This window comes from Erythrolamprus reginae, unplaced genomic scaffold, assembly GCF_031021105.1.
Source record: "Erythrolamprus reginae isolate rEryReg1 unplaced genomic scaffold, rEryReg1.hap1 H_7, whole genome shotgun sequence".
Classification (NCBI taxonomy): Eukaryota; Metazoa; Chordata; class Lepidosauria; order Squamata; family Dipsadidae; genus Erythrolamprus; species Erythrolamprus reginae.
Window position 1 is genome coordinate 1,072,474 of NW_027248528.1, and position 14,188 is coordinate 1,086,661.

General features: G+C 45.9%; 1 protein-coding gene across 1 annotated transcript; it reads right to left on the reverse strand.

Moving 5' to 3' along the window:
• Window positions 1-3,239: 3,239 nt before the first annotated feature.
• LOC139155861 (ceramide synthase-like) lies at window positions 3,240-9,939 on the reverse strand. The gene is made up of 4 exons (XM_070731202.1): window positions 9,866-9,939; window positions 6,670-6,895; window positions 6,379-6,474; window positions 3,240-3,551 (listed from the first exon to the last, which is right to left on the reverse strand). The coding sequence occupies exons 1-4, from the start codon at window positions 9,922-9,924 to the stop codon at window positions 3,240-3,242; spliced, it is 693 nt and encodes a 230-aa protein (XP_070587303.1). The 5' UTR covers window positions 9,925-9,939.
• Window positions 9,940-14,188: the final 4,249 nt, after the last annotated feature.

Below are 14,188 nucleotides of genomic sequence, written 5' to 3' on the forward strand. Positions count from 1 at the left end.
CCCACCAGCTCTGAAAATAGATATAAAAGTAAGGGAGGAAATATATTTTGTCCTTGATGAGTAATAACATGAACCAATTTAAGAAGTGTGACTTCCCTTTGACATCAAGAATGCTTTCCTTTGAGAGTGTTTATTTCTTTGGCCCACAGCACCTGTGGAAAAACTACATGATGCCAATGAAACGACGGAGTCCCATGAGGCACCCTGGTTTGACTACTCTGATTCCGATAAAGAGAAGATCTTAGCTGTGTATAAGTTTATTGGAGAAAAGCCTGAATTTATTGCTCCAAGTGAGACGGCGGTTTGCATACCCTCTAAGGCAGGATATCTCAACCTAACCTTGGCAGCTTGAAGATGGGTGGACTTCAACTCCCAAAATTCCCCAGTCAGCATGGTTGCTTGGGGAATTCTGGGAGTTGAAGTCACCCATCTTCAAATTGCTACGGTTGAGAAATACTGTTCCGGGGTTGCCAGAATCTGGGAAAGATCGAAACCAGGCAACATGAAAATTATACCATGGGGCTCAAAGGGGCACAAATTGTCCACACGCGTAATAACCTCGGAAAGGGGCGGCATATAAGTCCAATCAAATAATCCTCCTGTGTTTTATAGTCCTCATTCTTCCCTACCCCACCCCACCCCGCCCATGTTGGGGCTTCTAAACCCGTTTATTAGAAAAAGAAGTCCAAGGGAGGATCACTTGCTTGACGTAACACATAGATTATGCCTCCAAATCCCTGCCTGTTTTTTTTTTTAACAGGATTCCCGCTTGTTAGATCCTAAGCCAGTAAACAACCCTCCCAGCCTGTTTCTGAAGAGTGGGCTTTTCTGCTAGTGGCCTATGAGAATCCCACTTTCTTTGTCTTTCCTAGGCCTCTTCCCTCAGATGCTGCGCTACATCCTGGTGGGATCCGTTGTCCTCATCCTGCTGTTCTTTGTTTTTCAGATTGTCCAAGCGTAAGTTTTGCACCTGCCCACATCTGCTAGGCCAGTGTTTTTCAACCAGTGTGCAGTGGCACACTAGTGTGCCGCGAGACATGGTCAGGTGTGCTGCGAAGCTCAGAGAGAGAAAGAAAGGAAGAGAGAGAAAAAGAAAGAGAGAAAGAAAGCAAGAGAGAAAGCGAGCGAGAGAGAGAAGAGGAGAAAGAGAACAAGAAAAAGAAAGCAAGAGAGAGAGAGCAAGAGAGGGAGGGAAGGAGAGAGAGAAAGACATAGAGGGAGGGAGGGAGGGAGAGAGAAAGAGCAAAAAAGAGAGGAAGGAAGAGGAAGAAAGAGGGATGGAGAGAGAGAAAGAAAGATGAAGGGAGAGAAAGAGGGAGGGAGAGAGAAATAGAGCGAAAGGGAGGAAGAGAGGGAAATTTTTTTGTCCAAACTTTTTTTAGCCACCCCACCCCACCCCGCTCAATGTGCCTCAGGGTTTCGTAAATGTAAAAAATGTGCCGTGGCTCAAGAAAGGTTGAAAATCACTGTGCTAGGCCCTGGCTGGAACCCCTTCGCCCCCGGGGGTGGGGAGGGGAGGGGAGGTGATGTTAACAGCCACGTTTTGTGCCTACACATTTCCTGCAGGATCTGATTTTCCCATCTTTTCCCATTTCAGGCTTTTCCGTAAACAACGCGATTAGAGAAGACGACTACAGTTCCTGAGCTTTTCCAGGAGTCCTTCCTGTTAAGTAAAAAGGCCTTTGAATTTGTATGCATTTGCAAGATATTCATTGGTGAGGAAATGATGCCTCAGGCTAGAAAGTGGGGGAGAGTTGCGACTTCAAGCCCCACCTGAGTCCTGAAAGCTGGGTGGGTCGCTTTGGGCTGGTCACTCCCTCCAAACTGAACCCACAACACACACAATACAGTATTGTTTGTATGGGAAAGTAGGAAGGAGTCGCTGTCTGCTGGATTATGTTCGCCGCCTTGTGTCATTCGTGAAAAATAATAAAGGTGGGATAGAAATAAGTAGACAAATAAAAGAAGATTAAAGAGGGAAGAGTTGTCAAGACAGCTATGCGGTCCTCAAAGGTTTTAGGGAAAGACTGATCCGAATATAGGACTCGGCAATACACACCTAGGGAGTTTGGAATTAATAAACGACACACACATCCCCTCCACTGACAGTAGATAAAGGCTCCTTTAATACTTGGCAGACCTTGGGTTATAAATACATTCCCCCCCTGCTCTTTATTTACAGCTAGATTCCTGCCCTATGAAGTGAGGAAGGGGTCTAAGAGTGAGCAGTGAAGGGAATCTGTGCTGAAACAGAGGAGAAGATGTCAAGAGGAGAGAGCTGTAATTTCTCCTGCTCGGTTATTGCTATGGGGAGGGGGCATGTGTGTTCTTTAAGCAGCACCCCTCTGATCATCTTGCTACAGAGTGTGTGCGTGCGCGTTTGTGTGTGAGATCACACCCACACCCACATATGAATGAATTAAATATCCTGGGTAGATGACATTCCAGTAATACTGAAGACCATGTTATTTTACTAGCATCCAAAAAAAAAAAGAGATCCTTATTGGTTATTCTACAAATATAACTAATTCTGCTGATAGATTCCCCCTATTGCTGCCTGGTGTGAGGGCAATCCAAACCCAGTATTATTTCTCCATCGTGTTTACATGTGATAGAGATTCTGCAAATCTAAAGGAAACAGGATTGGGGAGAGTTTGACTTAATCTTCCTACCCAGCGGTATATAACCCCTGCTTTTGGGTAATAGTATCGCCCCCATGCAAGCCACACGGGTCTCTCCTTGGCTAGCAGTACTCAGGAAATCTTAGGTCATCTAATCATAGTCCAGCAAGCAATAACCACTACGCGTTCGTCAGCTCGGCAGAACCCCGATACACTAGAAACCTGGTTTTGCTCTACAGGCCCACATCCAGTGGATTCTTTGATGTGGAGTCCCACAGTTACGAACATCTCCCCAATATAGATAGTATCCCCTTTGGCTTAGGACTACTCTCTGGTTCAAACCCTACCCAACTCATAGACATCTCAAAACATCGACAGCATTGCAAACTTAGAGGGCAAAGGATTTCCACATAGCAAACCAAGGAATACTTTGGTTTTATGCCCTTTAAAGACCTTCCTTTGAGACCACCACCACCACCCCCTTCCCAGACCCTCCCATTTTCCCTTTTGGCATAGCAGCCAGCGTCCCCACCTCCCTCCCATCACCCCAATAAATAAGTCATAGGGGGAAAAGGCGGCTTGCCCGTTTGCGGCTGAGGGAGGGGGGCAAGAGAGCCATTAGTCCAGTGCCTGGGTATCCAACCTGTGCCCGTTTCGCAACACTTGTTCCTTGGTGGTACCCCTGGCACAGATGACACGGAACGCTCCACGGCAGATGAGGCCAAACCAGTATATCTGGGGAGCCATGAGGATGGCCGATCCCAAGTTGTACTCGGCAGGGATGGAGAAGGGCACACGGTAGAAGGGCAGGCCAGCATACTGCCCATATACCCAGTACATGTATGGAAAGAGCAGGATGCGGCAGAAGAAGAATGTGACTAGCATGGCCATGCCATTCACCTTGTGGAGAAGGGTGTGCTGCTGCTTGTACTGCGGAGAGAGGGAAAAAGAGAGAGTTGAAAGGCAAATTCAGGACAGGGCCGGCTAACTCTTCGGCCTTTCCATTATGTCTTTTCTTTCTTTCTTTCTTTCTTTCTTTCTTTCTTTCTTTCTTTCTTTCCTTCCTTCCTTCCTTCCTTCCTTACCTACCTACCTACCTACCTACCTACCTATCTATCTATCTATTGGATTTGTATGCTGCCCCTCTCTGTGGACTTGGAGCGGCTAACAGTGATAAAAACAGCATGTGACAATCCAATACTAAAACAGCTAAAAACCCTTGTTATAAAACCAATCATACATACAAACATACCATGCGTAAATTGTAGAAGCCTAGGGGGAAAGAATATCTCAGTTCCCCCATGCCTGACGGCAGAGGTGGGTTTTAAGGAGCTTACGAAAGGCAAGAAGGGTGGGGGCTATTCTAATCTCTGGGGGGAGTTGGTTCCAGAGGGCTGGGGCCGCCACAGAGAAGGCTCTTCCCCTGGGTCCCGCCAAACGACATTGTTTAGTTGACGGGACCCGGAGAAGGCCAACTCTGTGGGACCTAACTGGTCGCTGGGATTCATGCAGCAGAAGGCGGCCCCTGAGATAATCTGGTCCGATGCCATGAAGGGCTTTATAGGTCATAACCAACACTTTGAATTGTGACCAGAAACTGATCGCCAACCAATGCAGACTGTGGAGTGTTGGTGTGACATGGGTATATTTAGGGAAGCCCATGATTGCTCTCGCAGCTGCATTCTGCACGATCTGTTCTTCAAAGGTAGCCCCATGTAGAGAGCGTTATAGTAGTCGAGCCTTGAGGTGATGAGTTATTTTAGTTATGTAGAGTCTCCGATCTTAATCCTAGCGACTTTGGGCATCTAATCAATAAAGCACCATCTAAAATAGTAGTTGTCAACCTGGGGGTTCGGGAACCCTTTGGGGATTGAACAACCCTTTCATTGAGGTCACCTAAGACCTGGGGAAAAGACAAATTTCCCATGGTGTTAGGAATTATTCTGGCATATTGGAACATATTTTTACAATCCGACCAATCATCCATTTACAGTGAGGGTGTCCCTCTGACCTTCTTGCCAATCAGCTTAAAGCTCTGTTGGGAGAATTGGCGCTAGACTTATGGTTGGGGGTCACCACAACATGAGAAGGTGTATTAAGGGGTTGCAGCATTAGGAAAGTTGAGAAAGATTGATCTAAAGTGTCCACAAACCAAACAGCCAATATATAAAACCTATACAGGGAATCCTCGACTTATGACCACAGTTAGGACCAGGGTTTCTGTTGCTAAGCAAGGGGGTTGTTAAGTGAGTCACACCTCATTTTGCCATGGTTGTTAAGAAAATTCACTGCCGTTGTCAAGTGAATGACACAGCCATTGAAGGACTCTGGCTTCTTCTACTGACTTCACTTAAATGGAAGCCAGCTGGGAAGGTTGCAAATGGTGATTACACAACTTTAAGACACTGTAACTATCGTAAACACAAGCCAGCTGCCAAGAGCCCCAAATCTGATTGTGTGACTCTGGGGATGCCACAATGATTGTAAGCCATTTTTTTTCAGTGCGGTTATAGCTTTGAACGGTCCCTGAGCCAGTGCAGGACTTGCAACAGTTCATTTAGTGAACTGTTCAAAGTTACAGCATCACTGAACAAAGTGACTTACGGTCGTTTTTCACACTTAGGATCGCTGCAGCATCCTCGTGGTCACGTGAATTACACTTGGACACAAACATTTATGATGGTTGCAGTATTTCCCGGGATCAGGTGATCCCCTTTTGTGACCTTCTGACAAGCAGAGCCAAAGGGGAGCCAGATCCACTTAACAACTGTGTTAGTAATTCAGCAACTACAGTGATTCACTTAACAAATGTGGGAAGAAAAAGGGCTTAGGGCCAGACTATTTATGGGACCGTCTCCTGCCACATAGTCCCAGTGACGGATTAGATCACTAGGGTTGGCCTTCACCACGTCCCATCGACTAAGCAGTGCCGGTTGGGGGAGCCATGGGGGAGGGCCTTCTCTGTGGTGGCTCCTGCTCTCTAGACCCAACTACCCCCCGAAGTTCCTACTGTCCTCATCCTGGTTCTGCCGGCAGACCTGGGGGCCATGATTCTGGCCCCAATTAAACATGAATTGGGATGTACAATGTGGCGAGACTGCATGAATGAGGTTTCACATGGTATTATTATTATTATTATTATTATTATTATTACTACTACTATTATTATTACTATTATTATTACTATTATTATTATTATTATTATTATTATTACTACTAGTACTACTGCTGCTGCTGCTGCTGCTGCTACTACTACTATTAATTAGATTTGTATGCCACCCTTCTCCAAAACCTCGTGGCAGCTCACAGAGTAAATATAAAAACACAGCGTACAGTACAAATCTAATACATTAAAAAAAATTATAGCTAAAAACCCTATGTATTACTCAATCAATAATATTATTGTTATTAATTGTTTACATTGTTTCATTATTCCTATTGTTGTAAGCTGCCCTGAGCCCCTCGGGAATAGTACATAAAAAATAAATAAAAATTGCAAAATGGGGCAAAGCTCACTTTAAAAAATTCTCACTTAGACACACAAAGGGTTTGTGTGCCCAAACTTTGTGTGAGACATTTTTAAAGTGAGCTTTGCCCCGTTTTACGATTTTTATTTATTGATTTGCTTAAGTTGAGGACTACCTGTGGTTATTAGTTGATGGCTAACTACTTGTGATGCACACCAAGGTAAAAACCAATCCGAACCGTTCCCTTTCCCTGGCTCCCCAAGAGAAGCTCAGCGGCAGGTGTTACTCACCAGGATGAGGACCTTCCCAAGGCAGACAAAAGGGGTGCTGAGTTCAGCCATCAACATACAACCCAGAAAGAAGTCACCTTTGCCTTGACGCCACAGCTGGAGGAAGGAAAGGGATAAGCATGACAGACCTGGGCAGGTGTGGCAACATCTTCTAAAGCACAGCATCTGCGTTTGCAGCTTCCGTCGCATGGATCCATAGCCCATCCCTTCCCTTCCCGTCCTCATCTCTGCATACGGGTCGTCCTGCCCCCGTCGTCTCCCCCCCCTCCCTCCGTCCCTGGTCCCACTCACCACAGACACAGGGAAGCAAACCAACACCATGAAAAGATGGTGAATCACCATCAGTAATTCCTTGTGCAAGTAGGCACGGATGGCGGTGTTCAGCGTCCGGGTCTCAACGCATCTCGACTCGTGCCCTTTGACCTGGTACCTGTGCCAATAGCACAGGAACATAGCGTAGATGTCGTAGATGAAGTAAGGGACTGCAAACTGGGTGTAGTTGGCAGTCAGCCAGTGCCTGCAGGAGGTGAAAAGGGGCAAAGGAATATAGAAACATAGAAACATAGAAGTCTGACGGCAGAAAAAGACCTCATGGTCCATCTAGTCTGCCCTTATACTATTTTCTGTATTTTATCTTAGGATGGATCTATGTTTATCCCAGGCATGTTTAAATTCAGTTACTGTGGATTTATCTACCACGTCTGCTGGAAGTTTGTTCCAAGGATCTACTACTCTTTCAGTAAAATAATATTTTCTCATGTTGCTTTTGATCTTTCCCCCAACTAACTTCAGATTGTGTCCCCTTGTTCTTGTGTTCACTTTCCTATTAAAAACACTTCCCTCCTGAACCTTATTTAACCCTTTAACATGTTTAAATGTTTCGATCATGTCCCCCCTTTTCCTTCTGTCCTCCAGACTATACAGATTGAGTTCATGAAGTCTTTCCTGATACGTTTTATGCTTAAGACCTTCCACCATTCTTGTAGCCCGTCTTTGGACCCGTTCAATTTTGTCAATATCTTTTTGTAGGTGAGGTCTCCAGAACTGAACACAGTATTCCAAATGGGGTCTCACCAGCGCTCTATACAGCGGGATCACAACCTCCCTCTTCCTGCTTGTTATACCTCTAGCTATGCAGCCAAGCATCCTACTTGCTTTCCCTACCGCCTGACTATAAGCAGCTAATAGACCTAGTAATCCCTGCAGATAGCTTGAGCCACGAGCAAAGAGCAGGACATTCTCCGCCCCTTTGGAATGGACTCAAGGCCACAATCAATGAGGAATTGATGGCGTGCTGATATGCTCCACTCCCAAGGACATTGGTAACATAGATTCTGCCTTGCTCACATCTCTCTCCCTCTCTCTCTCTCTCTCCCTCCCTCCTTTCCTTCCTGATCCTGATCACAAACTTTCCCTCCTAGTGCAAAAATGGTTTATCTCCAGTTTTAACCTGCTTCACCTTATTTCTAAGGTACCACAGACACTGCTGCACGCAGGAGAGGTATACTAATAGTAATTCCTCCTTAATTGATAGATCCTACTATATTACTCCCTTTATGTACAGGATGCTTTGGCTTTTGCTAGCATCTGCCTGGGACCCGTGCTTTCGACTTTGCTTAAAAACCCACCAACTGTATAAAAAGACACCGAGATTCGTGTAAATTCAGAACATTGTACTTAGTCTCATTCTACTTAAAATGATTTAAAACACAGGGGTTTTTTTTAAAAAAAATCCTTGGTCAGGGCTCATTTTTGAAAACGCTAAAGAGCCGCCGAAATAAAGATAAATAAAACAGGGTTTCTTTAAAGATAGGAACCAACTTCTTAACCATCGTATCCCTTGCTCAGCTCTCTCTGCTACATCTCCCTGTCTCCCAAACATTTCTGCTGACGTTACTCTCTGCTCCATGCAAGGTGATTAGGCCAAATGCCAAAGCAGCAGTGCAATGCAGGATATAAGCTCAAACGTCCTTGTGGAGTCCAGATGTATAAGAAAAAAGTACGGCATTTGGCATCTGAAGCACTTTTGGGAGGACTGGGCTGTATCCTTTGAGGATGAGAATTTGATTTCCATGCTGAAAGACCTACATGGGAAGCGTTCTTTCTTGCTTTTTAGGTATGAGGGTCAATGAAGAGGATACTTCAAAAGTGTTGAAACGTTGCCAGGGAAACCTCACGTTATTTCCCAGAAGGAGATTTGCTTTGGAAATAAAAACGCCGAGGTAGCTTTCACGTCCTTAAAAGAAGCCTTATCTCATAGCTCCCTCCTTCTATGCATATCCAATCAGAGCTCATGGCAGAGGATCCAACAACCCAACTTCACTCTGTTTTAACCTCCTCCTCACCTTAAGGGCCCTGGAGCTCCTCGTCACTGGCTGCCCAATAAAACTTAATTACACATACACAGAATGCAAATCAGCAATGGAAGCAGCTGTTCCTTTGGTCTAATTCCCTCTGCTGCTCCCACATGCCTATCTAACATCACCCAGGGAGGGAATTAATCCCAACTAAATTCATTAATGAGAAACTAAACTATCCTTGGGAGAGAGAGAAAAAATCCAAGAAAGGATATGATGGAAATAGATCCGGCGACACCTCCTTGCCATATCTTTACAGCCACCCCAAACCCTTCATCTCTACCCTCCCCTGTCCTCAGAGTTCCTCAGTGTAGACTTGTGCTGCGTTTCCAATCCTCCTTGTCCTGCAGAACTGCCCTACTGCCAAATTGGATTCTGCAGAAACCGAGGTCTGGCAGCCCTCCCAGAAGCCAGAGTGACTGACAAATCTGATCCTGGAGCTTATTTCCAGCACATATTGTGGAAATAAGCACCTCTCCCATATATATTGTATCAGGATTTAGGAATACAGTACAGCACAGGAGTGGGAAGACTTGCTGTATAGCTTGAGTGGGGCTGTCCATGGTGCTGAAAGAGTACCAATCCAGAGGCACATGGAGGTGTGTGTGTCTCCCCCCCCCCCCTCAGCACCATGGACAGCGCATTATTGTTCAACAAGGCTTGGAATCTGCCCTCCTGCTACTTTTGTCTTACGTATGCTAACACCTCTATTAAGTTTTGTCATGGGTGCAATCTTTATTTGCAAAGCTTCTAGTCTCCACTACTCCAAAACACCACTTTTCGGAACAGCGTCCTGGACACGCTTTCTCAGCGTCCACAACTCAGTGCTTGGCCCTACGCTGCTATCGACCATAGCACTCCTGTTGGTGGCCCCAAACTCTCTGCCCTGCTCCAAAGCTTCCTGATCCCAGCCTACTCATTGCGGTACATCTGCTTGGAACATGTCACTGTCATCCTGTTCTAAATTTGGTGCCACTCCTGGCGCAGGTATCAGGTTTCTCAGTAGTGTGACCTTGCCAAGATGCTGGTTGAGCTGCACTCAGAAAATAAGGTAGAGATGCGATTGGGGTGGGAAGGAGATTGCTGCACCACAGTGCTGCCCTGGCATTACACCATAAATGCTGACTTACTGGTCATCGATAATGTGCTTGCAGGATGTGGAGATGATGTAGCCAACGGTGGAAGCCATGATGGCCTGAACTGAGGAGACCAATCTGTGACAGGAGAATGGGAAATGGTAAGAAGTTTAAGTAACTGTTGTTTCTTTTTCCTTTTCTCGTGGATTCCAGCACTAGGTCAGAAGGTATGAGGCCCAAACAGTACTTCTCAATCCCAATGTGATGTTCTGGCAGCTGCCCTGGATTATTATATTGCTCCAGAACTCTGCCAGCCTTGACCAGCAGCTTTAATCCCAACCCACACATCTTTCACCATCCCATAACAACTGCCATTGGCTGGATATATTTGGAGATAAGTAGCAATGGCTAAAGGGTTCAGCTGCCCGTTGATCCTGCTACGTTCTCAAGTAATTCCAGAAGTCAGTCAATAGAGAGGCTTTGATGCTTAAAAAAAAACATCCTAAGCGATGAGGGCAACTGAGTGTCCTCCCACCCCATTTTAGAAGACATCCCTGGGGTTTTCACTACATGGCACTTTTTTAAAAAAGCATCTCTTACTACACCCAAACAAAACATCTAGCTCTTTGAAATACTCCTTTTATTTTCAAAATAATTTCTATTTTGGAGTGCCAAGCTGCGGGCACTTTAACTTGCAGCATAATAAACTTACAGTGACTCCAATAACCCATTTGGTGACACCTCGATTCTAGGCTCAATATACCCAGCTAAGGCTTGACTTTCTTGAGTTATCACTACTGTTGGGTTATCAAGAGGCAGCAGTGACACCCTTTCGGCTTTTACTGTGTTGGTTGCTTTTCCTACAATGATCCCACTCCCACTGTGGGATACTAGGAACATCAACTAGCTCACGACCTCAATACAATGCTTCTTCCAGAAAACCCTGGACAGTTTTCTATTTATAGAGATCCCGTACAGGTCCAAGAGAGTTTGAAACTCAATGCACCCTACTCTATTCCCAGCCAGTCCAAGAATTGGCTTCCGGCTTTAACCTCTACTTTTGCAGCTACCAGGAAACCTTGCTAAGGATGAGGACACCACTCCCCTTCCAAAAAACCCTCACCCTTCCCATTCCATCCCCCCAGGAGCCACAGTCCCCCCCCTTTTCCTTAAACCCACCCACATCAAAGTAACAAACCTACAAAAATCAAGGTGCCCAGCAGCTCATCCTTGAGGCCTTCTGCCAGCCCTCCTTCCTTCCCACCCTCTGGACTGCTAGTTCCTGCTGGCATCCCCTCCTGCATCCCTGGTTACCTGGCTGAGACGATGACCGCGTCAGCCTCCTCCCATCGCAGGCCCGGTAGCCACTTGAGGCCGTTCTTGGACAACAGGAAGAGGCCAGGAAAGACAATGGTCCCTGCTACCAAGGCGTGAAACATCTCGCTCAGGCTGCAGGGTTGGGGTGATGGGGGGGAGGAGGAGGAGGAAGGAGGGCAGAGCGGAAGATGGGGAGGGTCAGTGGGGCTGGGATCCCTCCGGGTGTCCACGAGGAAAGCTCATGGTCCCCCAGGGGGCGAGGGGGGATGGAGAGGGAAGGGGGGATGGCGGTGGGAGGGTTGGTCCCTAGCAGAGCTGCTGTGACAGACACAGAGAGAGACACAGTCGGGGGAAGGAGGGAGGGAGGGAGGGAGGGGGAGCAGCTGTCAGCACAGTGCGGAAGCAACTTAAAGAGACAGTGGACTGCGCTGTGCAGATGGACCCGCAGAAAGAGGAGCAGGGTAGCACAGCTCAGCGTTGAATAATCGCAGCCTAAAGAAGCTCAGGGCCCAGACTGCAAGGCATGGTGGGAGACGGGAGATGAGATCTATGCATGGGTGGAGGGGGATGGTGGAGCCCCTGCCAGTTGCGGGGGGGGGGGGGGAAACAAAGCTGGGTAGGATGGATCTGTCTCAGGATTGGAAGGTAGAGCGGGAGGTTTGGGAATCTCTCAGAGAGATCTGGTTGCAGTCCTCAACATCGGCATCCTTAACATCCCGTGTCAGAATCCGCTAAGTTAATCCGTTGCTTCTTTCCCTCTGGAAGCCGGTTGAGCATTGCTCCCCCTTTTCCAAGGCAGCTAATCAGGCATCATCATTTAACCCCTGCAACACCAAAGCCTCACTTCCTCTGCCTCTTCCCTTCTCTGGCAGGATGGCTGGAAATTTGGCTAAGCCTATAATCTCAGCTCAGTTTTGTAGAGGATTGGAAAAGAGACTATGGGGCAGTTAACCCGTTTCCCTCCCTCCTCCCTTGTGCATTAAGGGATAATCCTCCACCTGCTAAGAGGTGACCCTGGTACAAGCTTTGATAGGTAAAAGAGCGATTGGCTGCCACGAGGAAATAACTAAATCGGCAGTGACACCTTATGGCTGACTGTGAGCATTGTAGCATGCTGGTTTGGTAAAACAGGGATGGGTAGAAGTGGCCAGGTTGGGTGGGTAGATGTTCCTGGAAGAGCCGTGAGGGATTTTCTCCCCTAGTCTTTGAGCCTGTGGTTCTTCTAGGTTTGCAGGGAGCCTCCCACCTGGCGGTTAAATAGACGGCAAAGCAGAACTCCATTTTCCAGATGTGAACCAGGATCCAACGCAGGATGTAGTAGAAGCTGGGATAAGCTACCAAACCCAGGAGGAAGAAGTAGGAGAACTGCAGGAGCAAAGGACAGGACTCAACAATTAAAATAACCAACTTTTGTCTAAGCAACACTGGTCCCATTGCTTTCCCTCCTGAACTCACAAAGAAACTCCGAGCATTGATTCCATAGGGTGAGTTTCGTTGGTTTCTTAATAACACAATCTCAACATCCCAATTTTTCCAAGGCAGTACAACTTTTCCATTGGCTACTCAAGCTTTCTTTAAGTATAATTGCACGGAGACCCAATTTATACAAGCGATTTAGCCAGGTCCACCTTGACTTGACTTCTACCACAGGAAGCCATAGGCCTCTGATAGGGTTTTTTTTAAAAAATTCAGATAAATGAATATCAGTTTGCTCTCTTTATGAATGAGTTCAGAGGTTTTACTGGTTACGGGCTAACCATACATAGCCCTTTACACAGTTCCAGCAAGGGAGATGGCCTTTTTAGTCCTTAAATAACCAGTTCATTATAAACAAAGTGAAGTTGTGATGGAATTGACTAAGCATATTAATATGGGTTCAATCAAAATGTTGGTTGGTTAAATGCATAATTAGAACAGGTAATCCATAATGGATCAGGTCAGAGGCCTATCAAGAATTGTGGAATCTGTATGCCACCTGGAGGAGGCATAAACAATTATGCCTAAACATTATTTTTTAAAAAAAATATGAAGGGATTTGTATACAGTTGGCAGTAGTAGGAGATATACCTAACAGGAAAGTATCTAAAGGATTGTCCCATAAATTACCCAGAAATGGGGGGGGGGGGGGTTGTTTGCTCCAAACTTAAGAATTTGGGATTTGATGACATACTAAGACCTTCCTGTTGATGTCAACATTTAATAGTGATCATCTGAGAAGCTGGTGGATCCTCCACAGGCATTAAGCAGAGATAACCAACCACTATATCTGGGAGAGGATCTTTTCTTCCTTTTACCATGGATTAAAATCCTTTTAACTACTTCAGCTAAGGAATCAGTTGACTTCACATATTGTATTACTGATCCATAATGACATTTGCTTGATTTGTGTTGGGCATTGTGTTTTCAAAGACAGGATCAACAGCTCGGCGCGTTAGTGAACCCATCCAATTATGGCTTATTTAATAAACGGAGAGGCAAGCCGTGGCTAATATACAAAAGTGCACTTATGCAAACCCAGCCAGCTTCTCTCCCCTTTACTGCCTCTGAAACCAATTGAGAAGGAATGTATACATACTGGATCTTAGCCGATTGACTCACCAGTTCCTCTGCCATCCTATTGAGCCCAGAAAAGGTGAGAAATGACAGCCATATTATTCCATGTGTCCTCCTCTATGGAGGGTACTTCATGTTGTCAAGATGATTCCCTGGGGGGCTAATTAAGACACCATTGAAATATCATAAGGTAGAAGGGTTTTACTTTTTATAGTAATGAAACAATCAAGCTGGAACATTTGGTTAATTAATTCAGTGAAATAAACGACTTGTGACAGTAAAATAACGTATTGCCTAACAGTTATCAGAACAGCACAAACTAATTAAATGGCATTTCAAATCCCTACATTGTGATGAGGATTATTTGGGAAACTCTTTGCTCAGCCTACCTGATAGGGTTGCTGTGGTTCTAAACTTGGGAAAGGCATGGCAAAACACACACACACCCCGCTCCCAAGGATATGTTTCTTGAAGGAAGAATATGGTAAAGTGTAATCAAATAAGTAA